Source organism: Hemibagrus wyckioides, linkage group LG15, assembly GCF_019097595.1.
Source record: "Hemibagrus wyckioides isolate EC202008001 linkage group LG15, SWU_Hwy_1.0, whole genome shotgun sequence".
NCBI lineage: Eukaryota > Metazoa > Chordata > Actinopteri > Siluriformes > Bagridae > Hemibagrus > Hemibagrus wyckioides.
The window spans coordinates 8,168,182-8,192,554 of NC_080724.1; the positions used below are offsets into that span (position 1 = coordinate 8,168,182).

The window sequence follows — 24,373 nt, forward strand, 5'->3', positions numbered from 1 at the left end:
GTGATCGCGGCGCGCGGCTCCAATCTCTTCCCACACTCGGCGCTGTGTGACGTCACCAGGCTGCCTCGGCTGAGCTCGCCGCTCCGTACGGCACACGGTCGGGAAAATAAAATGCTGCTCTCCGCACCGCCAAGGACAGGAACCAGCCCGTATAACGGCTACACTCACCGGACCGGCAAAAAGGTAACCGCTGTACGGAGTCGCGAGGCGCTTCGGCTCGCGCGTGAACGCTGGGTTTTTTTTTTTGTTGTTTTTTTTGCGTGGCTTATCAGCGGCTTGTGTTGAATTTGCGCGGCCGCGAGCTGCAGTGTCCTTGAAAGTGGAGCGTATTGGAAAGGAGGGGGGAGATACGGCGGGTAGGGGGTGAACGGGAGTGTATCCCGTACCGGATAGCGTAAACCGCTAGTGTAGCGGGACAGGGATGAAGTCCGGGAGTGTGGTAAAGGTTTCGGTTATTTTCTCGAGTCGAGCTACCGGGGAAGTTGAGCTCGCGGACCTGTGAAACGGTTCACGCGGCCGGTTTAAAGGGAAACGGCAAAGCCCGTGACACATGACATCAACGCGTGCGGGTTAATTAGGATGGCTTATTGATTTGCGTTTCCGAAGTAAATGACATGGGAATGGGGGGGGGCAAATAATAAATGAGTTTAACCAAGTTTGAGTAATTCGCCCCACCCCTAAATACTCTGAGAGTGATGCAAAAAAAAAAAAAAAAAAGGCTAGTAATTATTAAGGGTTGGGGGGAAGGGGTTTTTAAAAAGTCTTCTGTGTTCCTCTTATAAGACCGGAATTGTGTCTAAACACTAAACAGTCTAAACCGATTTGGCCTTAGGTACTTATAATAATATAATAAGAATAATAACCTTAACATAGTCACACATATATATATTTTTTTACCGTCTTAGAAAAAAGAGTAAACTCTGCATTTCAGTTCTGCTTCCTCGGTACCTTCAAGGGTGCAAATTTTGTACCTTCAATAGGTAGCTTACACCTGGAAATGTGTACGGTGATTCAAGGTGATGGGCCGCTTTAAGGGTACACACCTTTCTAGACAAACTAAAAGATACTAATAAACTAAAGATAGTAATAAAGTGTATATATACGCTTGATGATGTAGACAAAGAAACCTAGGGTTTGGTATCATTTTAGAGTGTAAACGTTCCATACTATACTTTTTGTGTGATCACGAAGAGGGTTTGAAAGCGTCCCATTTTCAGTATGCGATACACCATGCGATTTGTTGCCTAGTACATTTCCAGATGTTAAGGATGAACCCCGAGCAACTGTTTTGGCACTCCGGGATGAAGGAAACTGCTGCATGATCAGCGCAGTGCTGAACGCCCTGGCAAGGTCATCTTCTTCCCGACTAAGGACAGCCAAACAACACAGGCTTAGTCCCAGAATCCAGACCTGTGGATTACTCAGTTGGCTGAATCGTATGAGTACAGGCTCCGGGGTTTGGCAGTTTACATTTGACGCCTTGTGTGTGCATGCCTGGAAATGACGAAAAGTTGTATTTTCAGAGTGCGCTGGAGCAAAATTCCACTTCAGGCCTAAACACTTCTGTTTCGACTTGGGTTAGCGTGTATGAATGCGACCTTTAATAGTGAACAGAGACTGCTGCCAATCATGTTGTGCTGATGATACAGAAAGTATGTGGAGTTTACTGAGCTGGGGGAATAATTACACTGCATCCTTGTTGCTACCTGATACTGCAGATGCTGGATTACATTAGAGTGCATCAGCTGTAGCTTTAAGAACATTATTCGAAGTGTCATCATAACCACAGCATCTGTGCAACTATAACTGTGAGATATGGTGCTATAAAGTCTGTACATGGTGACAACGTCTGCACTGGAATAGTTTATAGAGGGAGCAGAAAACTGTTAAACATGAATACTTAACTCTAATCAGTAATCTGAATGCATCATATCCCAGACTTTTCTGTTATTTTGCGAAAAAGCTGCACATATTCAATAATATTCATTCGCCTGACTGAATAACAAAGCTGACTCATCATCTCACGCATTAACGATCTCTCCTCCACGTCCTTAATAAAATCATCCAGGCGACACATGGCTAAACCGAACGTTAAATAACTAAAAAATGTTGTCTGTTTTTTTCTTAGAGAGAGAAGGGATTGAGAGTTTTGTTGTTCCAGGCGCAGAAAACTCAAGGAGGGGACAAAAAGTCCAATCCCCACACAGAGCTGGTAAGAAAGCACCAGTGGAAGTGTGTATAGAGTTGAGTTTTGAAATCAGTCCCGGAGAGAATTTTGGCGCCTTCCCGCACGCTTGGCAGGGATGCATATCGCACAGATTAATGACTTGGAATTCCTGGAATTCCCAGCTCAAGCAACATGCTCACATCTGGAGGTGTCGGCAGCCGCAAAGTCAAAGCTTTTCTTTCGGCAGATAGCTTGACGGCTTCATATGTGAATAAGTCACAGGGAGGGAAAGTCTGTCGAAATGGAAGTACAGCGTAACCCCTCATCTGTTGGTTTAACAAGAAAATGTGGGAGGAGGGAGGCGGACCCTGAGGGGTTGAGTGATATTTCTTCTCTCTTGGTTTGCTGTTGCTTTCAATTAAATCAACATCTCAGTGTTTCTTTTCCACCAGAGTGATGCGATTTCAAAATTAGCACCAGTTTCGAAATGAAACACGCTCTATTTCAGAGGAACTTGAATCCAGACCATAGTCCTGCAGAGTTTTACATTTTTTCCCCCCATTGCTCCCAACACACCTGATCCCCCTCAAGAGCTAATTATGAATCACTCAATAAGTTGGATCAGGTGTGTTTGGAGCAGGGAGAACCCGAAACTGTGGTTTGGTCTGGATTCTAATATTATTTGCTAACTTGGTTCATGTCCACATTTCATTGTGGTGTTGCTCTGTAGTCAAACAGCATTAGAGAAGTTACAGGCATGTAGTACATACATGTTAAAAAGCATTTGTTTCCTACTAACTAACTAACTAACTAACTAACTAAAACAAGCACATATGTAATACTTTTCACACCCTAACAACTTTTTGCAAGCAGCACAATTATGCAGAATCTGGATCCCAAGCTGAAGTTATTAAAAGAACATTCTAGTGTATGTGTAATTATAAGAGTTGAAAACAATTCTGTGCATTTAAGGCAGTTTATGTGGCATGCAGTAGCTAGTTATGCGTTCGAAGATATTTTTAAATGCATATCTTAAGTCTATAATGAAGACAAATTTAAGAATACCAAGTGGCTCTGCTATGTTCGTGGTGGTGTGTTTCACGGTGTGGGTTCCACTCGCCTCCTTAGAGCAGATGCAGGTTTTCCCTCCAATCAAGCCGGAGCCATACCTGATTCCTCCTGTTTAATTAGTTGATCTTGGCTTTCAAAATACTGTGTGGTTTCTGCTGGTTTGGAATGAAAACTTGCAGAGAAGCATGACTGCAAATCAATACAAAATTCCTATGGCAGTGGGAGTGGTCTTTTCCTGGATGGCCCCGTCCACACCCACAAGACACAAGGGCTCACTAAATGGTTTATATAGTCACTGGATCTCAACCAACTGAACACTTAGGAGAGATTTTGGAGTGATGCTTTAGATAGCACTGTCCATCACCTTCATGAAAAATAATCAAAGGAATATCTTCAGGAACAATGGTGTTGCACCATTAGTTAGGTTTCCTGCTGAAATGATTTTCAAGTCATCATGTTTAACATAGAGGGAAACATATAGGAATTATTTTTTACCCATAAGGTACAGGTAAAGATTATTCAGTCCCAGCGTATCACATTTACTCCCATTAAATCCTAATGACCGTACTGATCATGATTTTATATTCAAATCGCCCCAGCGTACACATCCTGCTAAATGCGTCAGGTTTCATTAAAGACGCAATGCCCGATTTGCATAATTTTTGCCTGTAACTTTTTTGCATAGTTGATAAAACACTCTTCTCTCCCCACCAAAAGGATGTTGTTCCTGGTGCTTGTAATCCTACAGCAGGTATATGTTGCATGTTCTCTCGACTAGACTCACATTATCAGACCACCTATCTCTGGGAGTGCTGATAGAGCCCTCATGTGTGTATGGTGCATTGAAGGAGAGCCTCGCTGATTGAATCAGGCAGAGAGCGAGATGTACCGTCATGTGCTTTGGTCATATTGATTTGTCTATGACCGGGGTGTTTGCTCTGCAGCTTGTCACAGCGAGCAAAGCCTCACTCAATAGAAGCAAGAAGGATCAGATCGGCAGGAACGCAGAGCCGAGATAGGCTCATGGAATGTGAGAAGGCAGGTGTAAATCTCAGGGTTAGCATCTCTAGACTGTGAAGAATGTCTCTGACATGTCTTCAGCATTTTAACGATATTTAAGCTTGCTACAAACAAGTAGCATCAGTGACAACGAACTGAACGCTTTTGATAAAGAAGATCTTGTTAACTGAATCATTTTAAATGAAAACACGTCAGAGCATGAACACTATTAAAGACCACATTCGGTGCATTCTTTTGGATGTTGTTTAGTCGATGGCTTTAGGCGGGAGTCGAGTTGCGTCTCACCTTGAGCAGGACGAATGGGCTTGGCAGAGGAGGTGCTATTCAGTCATCAGCTTTTCTCACGGCAAAGCAAAGCAAACAGAGTGGAGCAGTCTTAACGAGACAGTGACTTCTCACTGCCCCCCAGCACATGAGAGAGATTAGCGCCGGATGCTAACAAGCTCAGCCGCCAATTAGACAAGCTTCAATGGCCAAGCCTGACCTGAAGAGGAGCGGAATGGGGCAACGAGTACCGGATCATACAGCGTGCATGTCAAAAGCGTTTCCCGAGTGGGAACAAGGCCTCTTGGAATGGGAATAAGGTTTTTTGAAAGGCTTTCAAAAGCCTTTAAACACGATCTCTGCCAATTCCAAAGAGGAGGCTGAGAAATGTTAGATAGAGGTAATGTGAGTGCAAATAAATGTTTTTCTTGGGTGGGAGATGGCAGCTGTGGATATTTCAGCATACTTTCAGAGATCACAGAACTTGAGGTACATGTCTGGTCCAGGGGAAGTAGGTGTCTGGTACAACTGACAGTCATTTTAATCAGATGTGGTTCCACCTAAAACATAGCACGCCCCAGAGGAAGCGGGTGTGCTCAGAGTAAAGCAGAGGACACAAGAACACGTGAAGGACATGCGAATTTGAGACTGATTACACAAAGAGACTGAAGAAACCATTTCATAACCGTGGGGTTTAAAGTTAATTTCATACTCTAGTGTTATCAAAACAACCAATTAGAAGAGGCAGTGAAATAGCTTTAAGGTGGTTGAGATTTCATGAGGATGAGATCCCACCACCTGTGCAAAACATCAGAACTAACCTTACCTTGAGTTTTTAGAAGATTAGAAAGAGTGTATCAAGTACTTTTGCAACCCACTAATTACAGATGTGTCCAGGGCCCTGGCTTAACCTTCATGACAGGTATTCCCTGGAAGCCACCCTTCCCAAATTTCAACCATCCACCGCCACACTAGGGTTCCTGGAGCCTGCATTAAACCAGTCCATTGTTCCCTGTCCGTGGTCTGATTTCACAGACCTTTCTAATGAAATCTTCCATCCTTGCCTGCCCCTGTGACTGATGAGGAGTTAATTGGAAAAGTAAGCAGAGCCTTGCAAGGGGGGGGAAGCGGGGGCAAGGCCGTTTCCAGCTCTACACATGAGATCAATCTGTAGTGCTCTGATTATTAAGAGTCTGAGCGATTCCTGCACCTGCACAAGGACGAAAACCAAAACACTTGTCTTGGGGTTTGTGAAGGTTAGAAGGAGTGCGTTTGGCTAAAAATGTTGCAAAATTACACTTGGGATTCATTCGTCTATGGAAAGTGGTTTATCCTCTGTCAGGGTCATGATAGTTCTATGAGGTCTATTCATGGGCATAAGGCGAGAATGAACCCCGGATGGGATTCATATTCAGGCACTTATTCATACCTAGGAGTAATTTAGCGTACCTGCTGGTATACGTTTGAGAGGTGAGACCATGAAAGAAACTCAAATGAACCCAGAGAAAACTTGCACTCAGCCAGAACCCTGAGAACTGGGGACACAAGACCATACTTTTACAATCTTTCATATTCTCTGGCAAGAAACCTTTTTCTCGTATGTAAAAAAAAAAAAAATCCTTTCAAACACCTTCATGTTAATATCAGAATTCTCCTGGTTTCGTCTGAGTACTTCAGTCTTATTGTATCTCATGGGTGGAACCAAGTCTCAGCTTATTTTCTCAATTTTTTTTAGCAGGCGTATGTGTCCTCCACCCAACAGATGGCACCTCCCAGTCCCAACCCCACAACCAGCAGTAATGGGAGCAGCGGTGGAGGGGACCAGCTGAGCAAAACCAACCTCTATATCCGCGGCCTCCACCCAGGCACCACAGACCAAGACCTGGTTAAACTCTGTCAGCCGTGAGTATCACCTGTATGAATAGATGCTGCGCTATTTTTTACTCCCAATCATAGAACAAGAAAGAACAACTGGGTTTAAATCCAAAAACAAATACAGACTGAATGAATATTTGGAGCACTACAAATACACTTAGTGTCCAAACAAATATGCGTAATGGCAAATAAGATTTTGAAAGTGAAATAAGCCTAAAACAAAAAGTTATTCAACCCAATTCTATTGTTCCTGCTAGAAAATGAAACAAAGAATTTGGCATCACAGGTCTTAAGATTGATAGGAATTCAGCTCAGACTGCATGGAGGAAGACATTTGGAGAGACTGAGACGCCAAATGTCCTGAAATTACCTTATACATACAAGTGGGGGAAAACCCCCACAGTAGACATCTTGAGCCAAAGCGTTAATGAAATACTCCTGATCTCTTGCTGTTATCCAACATCTTCCTTTGAGTGATTGATAGATTTTACACTCTTACTTATACGCTTTATTTATTTTTTATATGCATATTCATGTCTTCTTTTTTAACTTTCGTTATGGTGAACTCGGTAAACCCGTTTCCCTTATCTTTAGCTTAGATGACCCCACTGTGGAATGAAACCCTGCAGCAGGCTGTAACTTGTGGTAAAGTCAACAGGGGTTTGGGTTTCAAACAAAGCACTTTCTAGTTGGCAGCACTAAGCCTTTCCAACAAGTAGGCATGATTGCGCCTCCCCTGAATCTCCCTCCTTCCCTTCCTCCCTTCCTAAGCCTCACTTCCTTTTACGGCTAGAAAACGAAGGAGGGGTCTCGCTCTTCCAGCCGAGGAGCTCTGAAGAATTTCACTTTATCTGAGCCATACGTTGTTTCTATATTACATCCTTCTTCATTGGAAAACCGAGTCAAAAGGTTTTCTAGTTGAACATGCTTTACTAAAAACACTCAGCATGGAAAAAACTTGGAAAAAATCTGTCAGTGAGGAGTTGTATCAAGTTGTATCTTCAGATACTCTTCTGTGAAAGAGGTTGTCCTTAAATTTTGTGCTCAGGCCAGATTTTTTTTAATGGAGATGTAGTGTGGGAAACTGTAGAGTTAGAAGTTAAAATGGTAATTTCTGGTAGAGATGAAGAGATGAAGGGAAGAAAGAAGCAGAAAGAAAAAGCATAAAGAGAGAGAGAGAGAGAGAGAGGGGCCCTCTCACTTGACTGTAACAGTCTGGATGAAACATCGTTGATGTGGCCGCCCAGCCCTACAGGAAACTGCAAGCCCAAGGGGAAAGAGAAAGACAAACAAGGGCAACAACTGGGAGGGAGAGAGAAGGGAAACAGAGAGCAAGAGAAAGAAAGGAGGGGACGAGAACGAGAGAGTTTGGCAGGAAAAGAAAGAGAGAGGTGAGGGAAGGTGACTGGAGGCTGAGGGAGAATGAGAGCGAGAGTGGGAGAGTGAGAGATGTATGTGTCAGGTGTTCCTGAGGCTAATGGTGGCAGCTGGTAAAGGGGACATTTGCAAGGGTAATTACTTAAAAAGAAAAAGTCTGAGCAGTGCTCACCATCACATTCATATTCCATAAGAAAGTGATATTTACACAAAGATCTCATTTTCCTTAAAACCTGAAAAACCTTAATCCTCAAGTTTTAGACCGTGATTTCCCTGACATTATAATGTCATTGCTTGTTACAGTGTTCGAAATGAACCCAATACACTCTCCAAATTCTGTAACAGACTGTGTGTCAGACACTGTGATGAAGATCCGCAAAAACGATAGGCCTCCCATTAAATATTTCTGTTCTGCTTACTCATCAATCAACAGAGTACGGGCTCATGCAGAAAAAAACAGGCTTGCGTACACAAAGTTGTCTGATCTCTAATGAGACATCACGGCGATGTTCTTTCTGCTGCCACAATCTGTTTTTCTTTTAAACCCCACATTTCAATTATGATTCGTCATTGCCGCTATCATATGTGTAAATATCCCACGACTTATGCGTAATCCTGTGCTGTGCTTTATTTGGTGGCTTTATGACGAGCATTGTAGTAGCGATCCCACTACGAGATTTTAACCCCAAATTTTCGGACTCTGCCAGAACTTTGTTGTCGCCTCTCGTTATTCGCAATGCCATTAAATCAGCTGCTAGTGAGGATGTAGCTTCTCAGATTTAACAACAAGTGACTTGTCTGAAAGCATAATCGCATTACAAACCATACAGTGGAAAGCATACGCCTTTAGATTTAAAGTGTCCCGTAAAAATGATGTCATTACTTGGTTATGTCCAGGTCTACTTAGATCCATCGTCTAAATACCTAGTCGAAATTAATGTTGGTGGCTTGTAAATGTCTAAACTAATCATCTTTGCTCAAAAATTTAAGCTAGACTTATTATTAAACTCTTTTTTGAGCTCACTGGCAAATTTCCATTTGGAATTAAAGCTCAGTAAACTAATCACTAAGTCCTAATTAAGCCGGCTCTGTGTAGAGTCTCACAAAGCCTGGCTGATTTTGGCTGCGTGCGCGCTAACACACACACACACACACACACACACACACTCTCTCACATCTCTCTCTCTCTCTCTCCACTATCTGCAATGGCTTTAAATAAAGTCTGCACACTCAAGCTGTAGTTCTTCAAGCCAAATGTTCTACGAAGTCATAAAGTCATTAATTAATCCATCAGCCATGTAATTGCTCCACAGAACTTATTCCATGTTGGGGTTGCCTGAAACCAGTTAATATCATGCTCCAATAAGCTAACGTTACACTAGCTAGCAAGGTAGGCAAAAAGGGTAGCTGATGCAGTTTCACTCAAACGTATGACTAACTAATTAGTTACTTAGTTAGCCAAAGGCCAGCTGGTCCAAGTTGTTCCAGAGTCTCTCGAGTGAGATTTCATGGTTATGAAACCTCCTCCTTGAACAGAGAAGAAAGTTTGGATGGGCTGTTAGAAGAAAAGGGCGGTTAGCATTTCCTTCTAGTATGTTCAGCTGCCCAGTGACGTACCCTGACCAGCAGTTTTTAAAGGTGTGGTGGCTGGCTTTGTGTGTCTCAGAGGAAGCATGTCCCGGCCTTCACCCTCCTTGGTTGGTTGTTGTGGCATGATGGGGAAAAATTGCTACTGGGAGGTTGTTAACAAATGTCCAAATTGGGAAGAAATGGGTTAGATAGATTAAATATATGAAACCATGATATGAACCTGAGGTTTGCTGTGTTTAAACATATCAGCTATTATTGAGAGTATATATAATTGGCTTCGGTGCCTGGTTTCTCTCCTTTACTTGTTGAGATTTAAAGTGTTATGCTCTGTAACTTAAATTCGTTGTTACAGATTCCAAGCAATAAATCATATCAGTAGTATTATAATAAAGTTATTAAAACCTGAATACCATTAGAGCCTCTGCCTATTGTAGGCTCAGATTCCACTACTTTGGGTGACACGAATGAAACCCAGTGTGGTCTTCCACTGTCGTATGCCATGCTTCTCATGCTCTGGCATGTTGTGCTTTTAGAGATGCTTTTCTGCTTACCATGGATGTAAAGAGTGCTTATTTGAGTCACTGTATCCTTCCTGTTAGTGGTAATTCTCCGCTGACCTCCCTCATTAACAAGACGTTTCTACCACTCTTTTTTTTCACTATTCTCTTAAAACTCTAGAGACATTTGAGTGAAAATCCCAGGAGGTCAGCAGTTTCTGAAATCAGCTTGTCTGGTAACAAGAATCTTGCCACAGTCTAGGTCACTGCAGGCACAGTCCCCATCCTTCACGCCCCTCCATGCTGATGTTTCATATAAACTGTAATCATCTGAAAGTCTTGATAAGTATCTGCATAATTTGTAAGATGCACTACATTGCTGACACGTGATTGGTTGATTGTTTAATTGCAATGGCAGTGAGTCTATTTTAACATTTAAACTTTAGGAAGCCATAAATATATTTCCTGCACATATTATGTTGGGTAAAAAAGCCAGTTTAACAGATGTGGTGGTAAAAACATTAGTAAATCTAAATCAGGCTTTGATCAAGTTATTGGATACTTAGGTACCATTGCGATATGGTCATAACCAGTTCAGATTGTAATCAGATACTGGATGTCAAAATGTCTGTGATGCTCCTGCTCTGCAGTTGGAATGAAATATTCAATGCAGGTTTTCTTTTCACTTCAGGGTAACAAGATTGAAAATGCCGTAACGCTTTTTCTAATGAAAGATGTATCCTAAACTTTCAGATGTACGATTCTGTGTCCCGTTATCATTTTAGATGCTAGATATATGTTATAGTGCGTGAGGTTACTCAGCGAGCTGGGGCATTAGGACCCAGTCGGCCGCCAGCACCGTGGTGCAGGGCAGACGAGGAAAACTCTCAGGTTACACTGCAAGCACATGCCAGGGGAAAGGAGGCCTCGTTCTCACTTATCCCTTTCTTTCCCTTTCTCTCTCTCTCTCTCTCTCTCTCTCTCCCATCCTCCCCTTTCCTTCTCTTTCTTGGCCTCCCAGGAGATCTCCTCTCCTGCATCCAATCAACACACACATATGCAGCTTGGGCCATATATCTTTTATATCTCAGCACCCCCAAGATATGCAAAGCAGGTCTGTGTGCACAATAGCATCCATTATTGAGAGCAAGGTTTCTCCACATTGTGGTGACCCTCATAAATGCTTCATGCAGACAATGCAAATGATGGCATGGATGAGTGGAAGAAAAAACAAAAAACAAACAGTGGTCTTGCTCTTCTTTTTTTTTTTTTTTTGGCCAGCAATATCAATGCCAGGGTCAGAGACAACAGCAAAGCACTACTGATATTTCTTCAAACCTAAGTGTTTAACTTAGAAGTTCATTTCTTAATGTTATTTTTTAAATCAGCAATATCTGCATATACATACTAGCTGTGTTTAGCCTATAGCCAAAAATTAACATTCAGTACACTTGAGACAGAGGCTACCTCATACTGGTGTACTGGAAGCTCTATACTATTTATTATGCACATAAGGACATACCCTCAAAATGCTGATTGAATACCTGAATGAATGCGCCATTCCTGTAGCAATACTTCAAATAAATTCCCAGCGCAAAGCTATATAGCCAGTCAGGAAAGTTAATTTTCAGAGATCCTTCAATCTCCTCATGCTCAGACTTCTTTCTCTGAAGAGCATTGTGTACACAACTGATTTAGACGGAGATTACATTAAATAATGAACCGTATTCTTATTCTTGTGCGCGTTTGGAACAGCAACAGGCTACAAAAGACACTGTTGCAAAATGCTCCCCTTCGTTTAGCATGCTCTTTGCGAAGGCAAGTCGGCTAATGTTAACAAACTGTAGTATAAACATACCACCTGCATATTTTGTTTCTCTTCTACAACATAACGTGTCACTAAAATTAGAGATACAGGAGTCAAAAATCACACCAAGGTCTTTTACTGCTGCATGCGGCACATGAAAACCCATCCAGAGTTACACTGTAAATTGGAAATAAGTAGAAGAAATAATTCATCATCCATTGTCTTAAAATTCTTTAAAAATTCCTTCATTTTTGTCCGTCAGGTTTGACTGACAGTATACATGCATTAGTGAGTCATCAGCATAGATGTACACAGACATCGCACATACCAAGCAGCACCAGTCAGGAAACACAACCCTGATAATAACCCAGTAGTGGGTCATTTACTACTTTAACCGGTGCCGTTACAGTGCTGTGATGAGGTCTGAGTCCCGTCTGAAAAAACAACGCATATGACTACTATGCAGGTACAACCTTAGCTTCTGAGGTACGACCTTGGCTCCAGGATCTTGGAGATAAAGCGGTTTGATATTGGCCTGTAGTTTGACAGCTGACAAGGGTCAAGGCCAAGTTTTTTAATCAGTGGTTTGACAAGTGTAAGATTTATGGACATAACCAATGCCAAGTGATGAGTTATATTTGCTCTATATTGTTACAGCAAATTGTTTAATGTTAAAGTCATACTTAATTTTCTGTTTTCAATTTTGTCATGGAAAAAATATCTGTATACTATTAGTATTTTTACGCTTTAGATAACAAGGTTTTCCTTCTATAACTTTTCTAAGACCACTAGTAATTTCGAATGGAAATGATATCAAAGTGTGCATAAAGTTGGTATAGCAGATCAGCACATCAAGTTTTCTTCTAAATATCTTTTCTTCTGAACAGGGCAGCATTATCTAGCATGACATGCAACGGTGATTCTAAGCCATCAGTCATTTCCTTGAGCTAAGTGGGGTCAGAGGGTAAACCAATCAAAGCTGATAAATCTGGAAGCTAATAATTTACCACAAGGGCGTAGTACCTCAGCATCATGCATCCACCTTATGTAACAGATTGGATTTGAAAATGCTCATTAAACTGTTAATATACTACAAATGCTTCAGTGATTTTAAGCATTTGTGTGTCCTTATATCATAAAGTATTAGATATACATTTACATCTGAACACATTTATCCAAAGCAACTGGATATAGTTTAAGTAGTTTTGAGATGAGACCCCTCTGTGAAACCTTGGGATTTTATCTCACTGTCTTAAAAAATTAACTACTGAGATACCGCTGCCTTAGAGGTTAACAAACCACCAATCACAAGCACACAACTACATTGCAGCCCCTCATTTACCTTTGTTTGTTCTCCTAAAGGAAACGGTTTCAAAGCAACCTCTTGATCTGCTCCACCACTTTTAGCTCTGCCCCGACATTAACACTCTGGGCAAAGGAGTTTGCCTGTAATTTTAACTCTTCCGACAGATTATTCACAAACATGCTATGTGGCAGATGAAAGGTATGATGATAAACATCTACTTCAAACAGTGATAAAGAGGTAGGAATGGAGGAATGTGGAAAGGAGTGTTTAAAAACAACCAACAGTCCTCATTGTGATTTTATGCCCAAAAGGTATGGCAAGATCGTGTCCACCAAGGCCATCCTGGACAAGACCACCAACAAGTGCAAAGGTAGGATGTGCTCTCGTTTTTGACGTTCTCATGCGAGTTGGCCTCAAAGCCCGGCTTCATCTGGGCCAAGTGCGTGCGTCATGATGTAACAGTACTGAGATCACTGTTGAGTAATTCCACATCTGTTGACCTGAAACATTACTGAGTGTGTGCATGTGTGTGTGAGCACAGTTCTTTGTCCATGTGGTACAGTTTGCCAGCTTGAGCCGATAGCAGAAAGCAGGAAACACTAGTAGCTTAACCTAATGACTTGAACCAGAAGCTGCTGAATGACATCTAAAAGAAATTGTTCAGGACATGTTAAACATGTATTATGTAGATGTATGTACTAGGAATGTGTTTGTAACGTGTGTGTGTGTGTGTCTGTGTGTGTGTGTAGGTTACGGTTTTGTCGACTTTGACAGTCCTGCATCTGCACAGAAAGCTGTTACAGCGCTGAAGGCAACTGGAGTTCAGGCTCAAATGGCAAAGGTAAGAGGTCACAATTATCCAATCAGAGTTAGTCTGCAGTGCCCCGATGAAGAAATACTCCAGTTTCTCATCCTGTTTTCTATTCACTGCATCTGTGGAGTATGTTTCTCATTTCAGATTTCCGTGTACTGAGGAAAGACAACCTGTTTGTCCAAAATGTATTTATAATAGAAGTCTAAGGGCAACTGCTTGCTCTCTCTCTCTCTCTCTCTCTCTCTCACACAGACACACACACACACACACACGAGGTGTGGACCACATTCTGGATGGGACACAGGGCTGCTGGTTCAATAAATGTTTAAAATACATTACATTACATCAGTTACACTCCAAAAATAAGGGTATTAGGAGATAGACACGAGAGAAAGTCTTACCAAAAGTGTGAAATGTAGTCCAGCTTCTTAGGGAACATTTTTACTTGTTTACCAAACTAGACGCAAATATATTTCTCTGAATTATTTGCAGTATTCTACAAAAATACAGACTTTGAATGAACATTAAATGAATGGCCCTTGACTTCCATAATAAGTGAGTTTTTATGGAAATCAAGAGGAAGTGCATAAAAAAAGTGCATAAAAAAAGATACTGTAGATAGAGATCTGGTCGAAAAAATGCTGGAGTGTTTCTTGAATGAAAAAGTAGGGCCTTCGTCCTACATTTGGAAATGAAAATGATCTTTATTTCAAACTTAGCATTTGAAAATGTCTTTGCTCAGGCTGTGTGGAACAGTAATGAACATGTGAGGTATTCTTTCCTGATGTATTCTTTACCTAAAATAGTATCAGGTTTTGAATCCAAAGGGTGAAATAAACAGAGGAATAAAAAGAGGAATAATAGGCAAAGAGTGGTATGATCCGAGGCAGCTCTTTAGTCCGTGGCCTGTGTGTGTGTGTGTGTGTGTGTTGTGTGTGTGTGAGAGAGAGTGCCAGGCCGTGAAAATAGTGTCATCAACTCCATTAGGCCTGAGCATGTTCAGCACTGAACTTGCTGAGAATAAACAAGGAGTGCCAGAGGGTCCTGTTTCCACGCTAAGAGCCTGCTTTTCACTCTATTACTCCTCTCTTATTTTCTCTCTCTCTCTCTCAACTCCATTGTCATACCATCTCTCTGAACTTTCTGTCGTCCTTTCTTGCTTCTCTCTCTTACTGAGTCTCGTCCCATGACTATTTATGTCTATTTTCTAAATCTACATGAAAGATTCAAGTGCATAGGTGCTGTTGAAGTCACCCAAGTTTGAAGGTGTTGCCTTTCCTCTGTCAGTCTCACAGTAAATAAATAAATAAATGAATAAATAAATAAATAAAGCCGCACTTGTACTCCAGACTTAATTACAACCATTTTAGCGTCTCTTAGCACCCTGACCTATTTAGGAATGTAAGGCAACTGCCTCAGGCTTCCTAGCACCTCCCATTTTCTTGCATAAGAAAAAGCAAATCAGCCGCGATGAGATGCGATGAGATTTCTGCAAAAAAAAAAAAAATCACCTTCACTGCAGGTCACTGCAGTTACGCATCCATTATTCATGACATGGAGATGAAGCGGTAATGCATTTACAGCTTTTTAATTTCATCTCTACACCAGTGTAATTAATATGCAAAGCGGTGCTGGGGTGAATTTCAGGTCTGCCATGTCTCAGCTGTCTTTACAATTCTTTGAGTTACTTTTGGGTAAGAGACACCAAGAGTAGCTGAGACATTGGCTAACAAATTGCATTTAAGCTGCGTAATGCAAATAAAAGGGGTACGGCATCATTCTGGGTGCATGTCGGCGAAAAGCAACCTCCTGTTGCAGTGTAATGTGGAAATAGGACTAATTGGCTGAGGGCATGCATAAGCATGCATTGTGAATGTATTTGCTCTCAGGTGAGGGTGTATGTTATGCTATGGGCTGTCATATTGCAGAGCCAATTAGGATGCGCATATGGTAATAAGTTGACAATCCGAACATCTCCAAGCCAGTTAGCTTGACACCTTTTTATCTAGGAAATGTTGAAGCTATTAGTCACTGTATAATTGTCTGGACTTAGTTTTGGCTGCCATGCCAATGGAATACATATCCAGACACACACACACACACACACACACCTTATTGCCCTTTTCCTCAAGAATATTGATCTTATATGGCATATAAACGGTTCTTACACATAATATTCAGGTACTCCCTCTTCAGGCTCTTCCTCTTCTTACGTTCAAACAAAACTCTTACCTCTTACACTCTGTCATTTCATAAAACTCTTCTTTCATCCATTCATCCCAGACACTTCTTTCTTCTCTAACTCTTTCTTCATATCACCCGCTTACGAAAAACTAAAACTCTTTGTTTGTCTGTCGCCTTCTGAGATACAACTCAAACTCTTACTTTTCCTAAACTATTCCTCCACATCTAATATTCAACTCAAAATATTCTTTAACGTTATTTTTTCACAACATTCTCTGGCAACACAACTTTCTGTGGTATTATAAAATGCTCAGACTGAACTGAAATGACAGACCTTGAACTCAACCTCTTTCTGCAGCAACAGGAGCAAGATCCTACCAACCTGTACATCTCCAACTTGCCCCTGTCCATGGACGAGCAGGAGCTGGAGAGCATGCTGAAGCCCTTCAGCCAGGTCATCTCCACACGCATTCTCCGCGATGCCAACGGTGCCAGCAGAGGCGTCGGCTTTGCCAGGTACATCCGCCTTTCTCAACACGTGAAATCCTCTTAACATAAAGACGTACTGATCTGATATATATTCATGTAAAATTCTTAACAGAATGGAATCGACAGAGAAATGCGAAGCCGTTATTCAGCATTTCAACGGCAAATACATCAAGACACCACCTGGAGTGGCAGGTACAGGACACTTTCAATTCCGCCACGGAATTTACTACTTAACTGTGGATTTCTTTGTATTAATAATGCTCTGGTTGTCTTTTTCGCAGTGCCTACAGAACCTCTGTTGTGCAAGTTTGCAGACGGAGGGCAGAGGAAACGTCAGAGTCAGGGCAAATATCTTCTAAACGGTCGGCCGTGGACGAGAGATGGGGAGACTGTGAGAAACGCTAATAGTTATTCTGGAAATATAGAAGTCTAGCACTCGAATGTTGGGCTTTAAGAGATAGCCAGACTTAAGAGTTAGAACCGTACATGGTCAGAAGTGTTTTCTCTGCAGCAGCTCTGTCTATAGTTTTTGCTACATTTCAAATCACACATATATATTTATGTGTGCATTCGATATGTTATCAGTTTGGAACAGGCCACGCTATGTTTTTCTTGTCTTATTAACTTTAAGGGAGACAAAAGCTTTGCGGTAAATGTAAATAGATAAAAGGTAAAACGTGTTGCTCTTGAAAAAATAATGAAAGCTGATGATAAATTGCTGTGGTATATAGGACATGCAGTGTTTAGAAAATCTTCACAATCATCTCATTGTTAATTATTTTCTTAAAACAGCAAGCCCTATCATGCTTGATTCCTGACGTCACAATTTTCAGAAAGATTCAGAAGGAAGAGTGCAGTGCTACGCTATATGGCCTAAAGTCTGTGGACACATCATAAAGTCATATGTGCCTTTTAAACATCCCATTCCAGATTTAGTCCTCCTTTGCTGTTAGAATAATCTCCACTCTTCCGGGAAGGTTTTTCACTAGATTTTCGAGCATGACTGTGGGGATTTGTAATCATTTAACCACAAGAGCATTAGTGAGATCAGGAAGTGATGCTGGGATGGTGAGCTGGACCCCAGAGATTCTGAATTGTAATGCAAGGACATTCTTTATAATTGTGTGCTGGTCAGCTGTCCACATACTTTTGGCCATATAGTTTTAGGTTCAGTTTCATACACTGAATTTTCTGTTCTTTGTTCCTGATTTTGACCTCACTCATTCTCTCCCTTCTGATTTTCTCTTACACTCGCTCTTCCTCATTACAGGGTGGAATGATGCTGACCTATGACCCGACCCCTGCCCTACAGAATGGGTGAGCTTGTGCTTTAGTAGTGAGATATACCAACGCTTACACTGACTCCTCTCAGAGATGTTGGAGAATCATTTATAACCAGGATGGACAGAGCTGTGAATATGTTCTGTGTGTGTGTCTCCCCCTGCAGGTTCTACTCCTCTCCCTACTGCATTGCTCCCAACAGAATGATCACACAAACCTCGGTCTCTCCATACATGCATTCCCCTGTTTCAACATACCAGGTCAGGGCTGTTTTCATACCTCGCATTTAGTCTTTCACTATTTTATTCTTCTTGTCTCTTGCAGCACAGTCATGCCAATGCACAGGCAAACAGAATGTTAGTGAGACTGTGCAGGTTTTTAGTCACCTATACAACATTGTATGTAATGTCTATTATAGAAGGTCAGGGCAAATTTGAATATTATCACCATAATATTGGAAAAATTCATATATGTATATGAGAGTCAGTTCTTCCTTAAATGGGCTAATCCTGAAACAAGTTCTGTCAAATAATTCCTTGGACAGCTGATGATCTTTTCCTAGAACCATCTTTAAAAGAGAAGCACTTTGCAGTACATTAACATTTCTGGCATTTGACAAACGCCCTTATCCAGACCGACTTCTCTCATTTTTATACAACTGAGCAATTAAGGACCTTGCTCAGGGGCCCAGCACTGGCAGCTTGGTGGACCTGGGATCACAACCCTCCAATCAGTAATCCAACACCTTAACCACCAAGCTACCACATTCCCACTACAACTATATTCTATATCTATGTTCTACCAGTAGCACCATATCCTAAGTTTAACATTTTGTGTGTTTTCTTAAGACTTCTTTATTCATTTCAACTCATCTTTACTAAATCAGTAGATACTCTAACAGCCATAACATTAAAACCACATATTGTGAAGGTCCACCTTGTGACCGTCAAACAGTACTGACCCATTGAGGCATGGACTCCACAAGACCTCTGTAGGTGTGCTGTCAGATCTGGCACCACGTTAACAGCAGTCCTTTCTATCCTGTAAGTTACTAAGTGGGGCATCCATGGATTGGACTTGCTTGTCCAGCGTGTTCTACAGATCCTCGGTCGGATTTAGGAATTTGGAGGCCAAGTCAACACCTTGAACTCTTTGTCATATTTCTCAAACCATTTCTGAACAATTTTTTTGCAGTGTGGCAAGGAGCATTATCCTACTGAAAGAGGACACTGCCATTAGAGTCTACCATTGCCTTGAAGGGGTGTACTAGGTCTGCTACAGTGTTTAGTTAGGTTGTCAAATTAACATCAACATGAATGCCAGGACCCATAATTTCCCAGCAGAATGTTGCCCAGAGTATCATACTGCCTCTGCTGGCTTGAGTTCTTCCCATAGAGCATCCCAGTGCCATCTCCTTTCCAGATAAACAACTCACATGCACCCCTCTTGCTTTTGCTCAGCACTTAACACTACCTACTGGGAACACCCCAGACCTGCTCTTTCGGAGATGCCCTGACATCAGTCATCTAGCCGTTACAATTTGTCCTCAACACATTTCCTGCCTAAAATCTATATCTCACCCCTTTGCAGGTGTCACTGTAACAAGATATTCAAATGTTATTCACTTCACCTGTCAGTGGTTTTAATATTATGGCTGATTTGTGGGTGTGTATATGTATATTAATTATAATACTGCTAAGAATGAGTGACAGTGTGCGCTGAGTCAGTGATAAACTCAGTGAGTCCTTTTCCCTACAGGTACACAATCCATCCTGGATGCACCATCAGTCGTACCTCATGCAGCCCACGGTAGGTCTATCATCAAAGCAGCACATCATCAATCAACTTAGTGCTCATAGAGTATGGATCTCATCAGCTTTGCTCTCCATTTCTCTGTGGCATATCCACAGGGAACACTCTTAACACCTACCATGGATCACACTCTTTCCATCCAGCCTGCTGCCATGATGCCACTGACCCAGCAGCTCAGCCATCTTTCCCTGGGCAGCACCGGCACGGTGAGTCCCCAGCACTCGACACAATGTTAGCAGTCAGATGGGGTTAATTCATTTTTCTGTAACGGAAGCTCAGAGAGTTACACAGGGTTATATTAAGGCTGTAAGAGTGTTGGTGAAATTTTCTGTATTGAGACATTTATTTAACATTTCTGAAAAGAGTTATGGAAACTGTTTTTATGCGAGAGGGCTTTTCAAGGCTTTCTGGATTCTTTAGTAAACTGACAGATTGATTTCTTTTTTTACTTCAAGAGCGAGAGAGAGGATAGTGAGGGATGAGCCAATTATATAGCTATATAGGGTTAGAATAGGAGCTAACTTACAGTTAACAACATTAGTCGAACTCATAAATGGATAAAAAGTATGGTATTCAGTGTTTATTATTAAATTTAGAAAATGTTAGTTTGGTATAAGAGGAATAAAAAACTTTGGGACAGAGTTGGCCACATCACATCACCTCATTGTTGATTATTTTCCTATAACAGCATGCCTTATGGTTTTTATTCCCTTACATTATTGCTATACCACTTTTCTCTGTTTTCAGTATATACCTGCAAACACAGCTATGCAAGGGACATACATACCCCAGTACACCCAAGTGCCTCCTGCCAGTGTCTCAGTCGAGGTAAAGCAGCAACAATAGCCAAGATTCACAAAATGTTGTGTGTTGAATGTATGTGTTGCTCACATGTTAAATGAAACCGTAGGAAAACGGTGTCCAGCAGCCGCAGGTTACTATCGAGGCAACCACGGAGCACCCAGCATATTCCTACCAGCATGGCAAATGAAGACAAGGTGGGTGTTCCTGTGTATGCGAAGAGAGGGAGGGAGAAAGAGAGAGATTGAGAGATTTAGACCGCTACCAAGATATCAACATGACCATACAGAAGTAACATTTATAAGATTTCACCTGAGACATGTTGACCACAGTTATTAAGCAGGATTATTTCAGTACTTTTTTCGTCCGGTCAGTTTCCACTTCCAGTCTGGCCATTCTCCTCTGATGTCTCTAACAAGCAAGCCGTTTCCGCTTGCGAAACTGCAGCTCGCTGGCTGTTTATTGAATTTCTGTGGAAATTTTCATGTGAAAATGACAGGAAGTCAGCAGGTTGGCAAAACAAAACAGCCTGTATGCCACCAACGAACATTCCACAATCAAAGTCCTTGAGATTTTTTGTTTTTACCCATGATGATTGATATGAACCTTAACTGAAGCTCTTGACCTGCATGTGCTTGATGTTATTCATCATACTGCTACCACACCATTGGCTGATTGAGTTCTAATAAAATAGCCAGTGCATGTAGGTACAGTATTTATGTACCAAAGCGCTCTTGAAACCCTCAATGTGATCATTCATAGGTGGTGATTAATTTCCTATAATTTAAATAACAGGTTTATATTAACACACTCATTTGTAAGTGTTTGCAATCCAGATCTAAAAGTTAAAAGCTATAGTTAAAATGTGACGAATGCCTGTCTCTCTCTCGTCTCGTAGCTCAACCCATGCAGGAATCAGCAGTCCACGTGTCTCCACTTTCTGCTGCTGTGGACATCAAAGGAGAGACACTGACATCTAAAGGAGCCTGTCCCCTAGTCAATTCAATGAAACAGACATTAATTCTACTGGAGACTCTTTCAAGAGTGCAAAGACCAAGCAACGGAAAGTTTAACCTCTTTTGGCAGCATTAAAAAACAACATGAAGGAAGCTATGCACTCAAAAGGAGGGCAATGAAAGCTAGCAAACGTTCACATATGTACAAACACACATGGTCTCTTCTCTCTCTCTCTCTCTCTCTCTCTCTCTCTCACAATTTTTTTTTGGCACTTAAAAAAATACAGCTTTATTTTGGTCGTTTGTTCCTGAAACAGAGACAACACTTTCACTTTAGAATAGTAGTTTGTAGTTTAATTTTTTTTCATTTTTCCATTTCTCCCAATTGTTTTAAATGTGACTGCGTTAAAAAGTCTGTTTTAGAGGTAGGTTTTTTTTGTACATAGACAAAAGACGATGTTTTTTTTAAAGGTTTTGCTGCATTTTTTTATTGAATATTAAAGAAACGGTTTTAATTAAATGTTGAACACGCTGCTTAAGAGTGACTCTAAAGCAGTTAAAAATATGGTGGAAAATATGTTCTGTTGTAAACGTCCACATCACCCAGCAGTATGACTCACAGTCGCTATTTTTAACGAAGGTCAGAGTTTATTAATAGTGGAATCAAGATCACAGACATACTGTTCTGCCTCTGTCCCTAAAATGCTGCTTTGTCTCAGAACCGAGGTCGTACTCTTTTGAGATTTTTTTCTTTTTCTTATTTAAAGTGTCTTTTTCAGAAAAATTGACAGAAAACTTTCCTAAAATAATTAAATGCCAGCATAGCATGGTCGTCTGCATACTTTTGTGATATTTCACATCCATTTCATTTAAAACACTTACTCAGGCCCAAGCCAAACTCTGGTTTTTCTTCCATTAAATGTTGACTAAATGGGACTTTTCCACATATCAGAAGATCACCAGGGCCACCACCTGGTACAGACCTGGAAAAACTTCTCCCCTGTGATAGCAAGGCTGACTGCACTCTATGGGTAGTGAGATGTCTACGTTATAAAGTGACAAAATTCTTTAACAACTATACACACTACAGGGGTAATCCCATTCCTGCCTGTTCGGAGGGACTTATTAAAATCCTGCACATCCCCACACACATTCCACCCAGAAAATATTGTTTGACAGGCCTGTGATATTTTCTAATGAAGTGTCTGGATTTTTATTCATCCATTCATCTTCCGCAACATGATTATCCTATCAGGATTGTGGGGGAGCCAGAGCCTGTTCCAGCAACACTGGGGGCAAGGTTGGGAGGTAATCATTCTGGATAGAATGCCAATCTGTTGCATGCATACATTCTGTGCCAAACTTAGGGGTAATTTAGTGTAGCCAATCTGTCTACCATCACGGTCTTGGCCAGTGGGAGGAAACCCAGATGGACACAGAGAGAAAATTCACAGACAGTAATCTGAGCTCAGGATTGAACCGTGAACCCTGGAGCTGCGAGTTAGCACTATTTCACCTGACATTCCCACCAGGGAAAACTTTTTCACACATGCTCATGTATGCTAAAAATGTCCAACAAAAGTGCTTAATTGATGCATGGAATAGTTAGTCAAACTAATACTGTAGTCTTGTCACCTCATACTTAACAATATGCATGTCAGATGTTCATGTACACCTACCCTGTCGCTCACTGGATGCTGACCATCTTCAAATGCCTTACTCTTTGGCCTCTCTCTAGTGTCACAGGTGTTCTCAAGATGTATGCAGGGGCCCAGTTGCCTCTGAGGGCCCGAGGTAGCAAGATACTGCTGGCATGTTTGGACAACTGGTTCCTATGGGGCCCCACTAAGGAAAACATCATCTTCTCTTCTTAGCAAGATGGACATGAGCTCTAGTGTGAGCTCAGATCACATCAACATGTTAGAAGTGGAGGTGTTGATCCATTTGGACAATGTTGTGACAGTCAGATACATCAATCACCAGGGTACCATGATAGTGTACTCTGCCACTACTCCACTGAGAGCAGTTAACCACCCAGGACTCCACAATGTAGAACAGAAGTGCTGTCAAGGTTGGTGTCCCAGCAAGGGAAAAAAAGAAGTTCTTTGGAGGTAGCAAAAAAAATCTCTGTGAAACACAGCTCTTTCTCTCTCTCTCTCTGGTGGACAGCCTGATGGATTTACCCATGACTAGATTCACTGTGAATGTGTTGATACCAAGTTAAAACTGGTTAAAACTGGATTTCCAAAGTCATCTCAATTAATCTTGTTATCCAATGGATTGACTTTTTGCATGATGGTGAACCTGCATAGTGTTCCTTGTAAGCACCCTACAGTTCTACATGGACCAGATGGCAGCAATTGAATCATTAGATGAACTGTTTGTGTGTCATGATGGAAAGCCACAGGGAGCTCATCACCTACAGAGAGACTGGATGCCCAGCACCTATTATGACATGCCACTATGAGTAGTGTTTCCCTCTAATGGACAATGTAGCTGCTCCAGGAAGCATGCACTCTTTCTGCTGGTGTCATTGTACACATTCTCCAGGTTCTGTAAAGTTAACATCATTCCTCTGAACAGTGTGTAAAGGTGTAGAGGAAGACGTGAGAGACAGGCGGAATCTTAACTGTGCTCCGGACTACTGTTTGTTCACTCCGCGCTTTTACACTTCCATAACTCAACAGAAAACAGTCACACTCACAGCTTACACTCCGCCAGGTTCATGCTTCTTGGCATGTGTACATGTGTATCACAAGTTCTGCCAAGCATTCTCTCATTCTGTTTTGTTTTCACTAGTGGGTTATGAGTCTCTGAAAGCACAAATAGACACAAATAAGTAAACGTGCAATAATTAGACACGAGTGAGAATCATCAAACGTTACCTAGCTGCTTAAACATCTACCCAATGCCACAGATATTAACAAAATTTTTGTAGTCTTTGTATGCATGCACACACACAAAAGAAGGTATCCAGACAATTCCCAAGGGACATGCCAGTTAGCTACAATCCACAGAACCATGCTTACCTTTGTAACTACCATAACATCCCACAACATGTG

The 24,373-nt window shown here is 41.5% G+C and overlaps 1 protein-coding gene across 4 annotated transcripts; it reads left to right on the forward strand.

Moving 5' to 3' along the window:
• rbms2b (RNA binding motif, single stranded interacting protein 2b) lies at positions 1-22,150 on the forward strand. 4 transcript variants are annotated; one of them, XM_058410589.1, is made up of 14 exons: positions 1-183; positions 6,261-6,424; positions 13,286-13,344; positions 13,724-13,815; positions 16,331-16,488; positions 16,574-16,653; positions 16,743-16,852; positions 17,732-17,778; positions 17,909-18,002; positions 19,501-19,551; positions 19,653-19,760; positions 20,302-20,382; positions 20,465-20,552; positions 21,254-22,150. In XM_058410589.1, the coding sequence occupies exons 1-13, from the start codon at positions 112-114 to the stop codon at positions 20,543-20,545; spliced, it is 1,197 nt and encodes a 398-aa protein (XP_058266572.1). In that variant the 5' UTR covers positions 1-111; the 3' UTR covers positions 20,546-20,552; positions 21,254-22,150. The 4 variants fall into 4 exon arrangements, with proteins under 4 accessions (XP_058266572.1, XP_058266574.1, XP_058266573.1 ...); XM_058410591.1 differs by having other exon boundaries at positions 2-183; positions 6,258-6,424; positions 19,698-19,760; XM_058410588.1 differs by having other exon boundaries at positions 5-183; positions 6,258-6,424.
• The last annotated feature ends 2,223 nt before the right edge of the window (positions 22,151-24,373 follow it).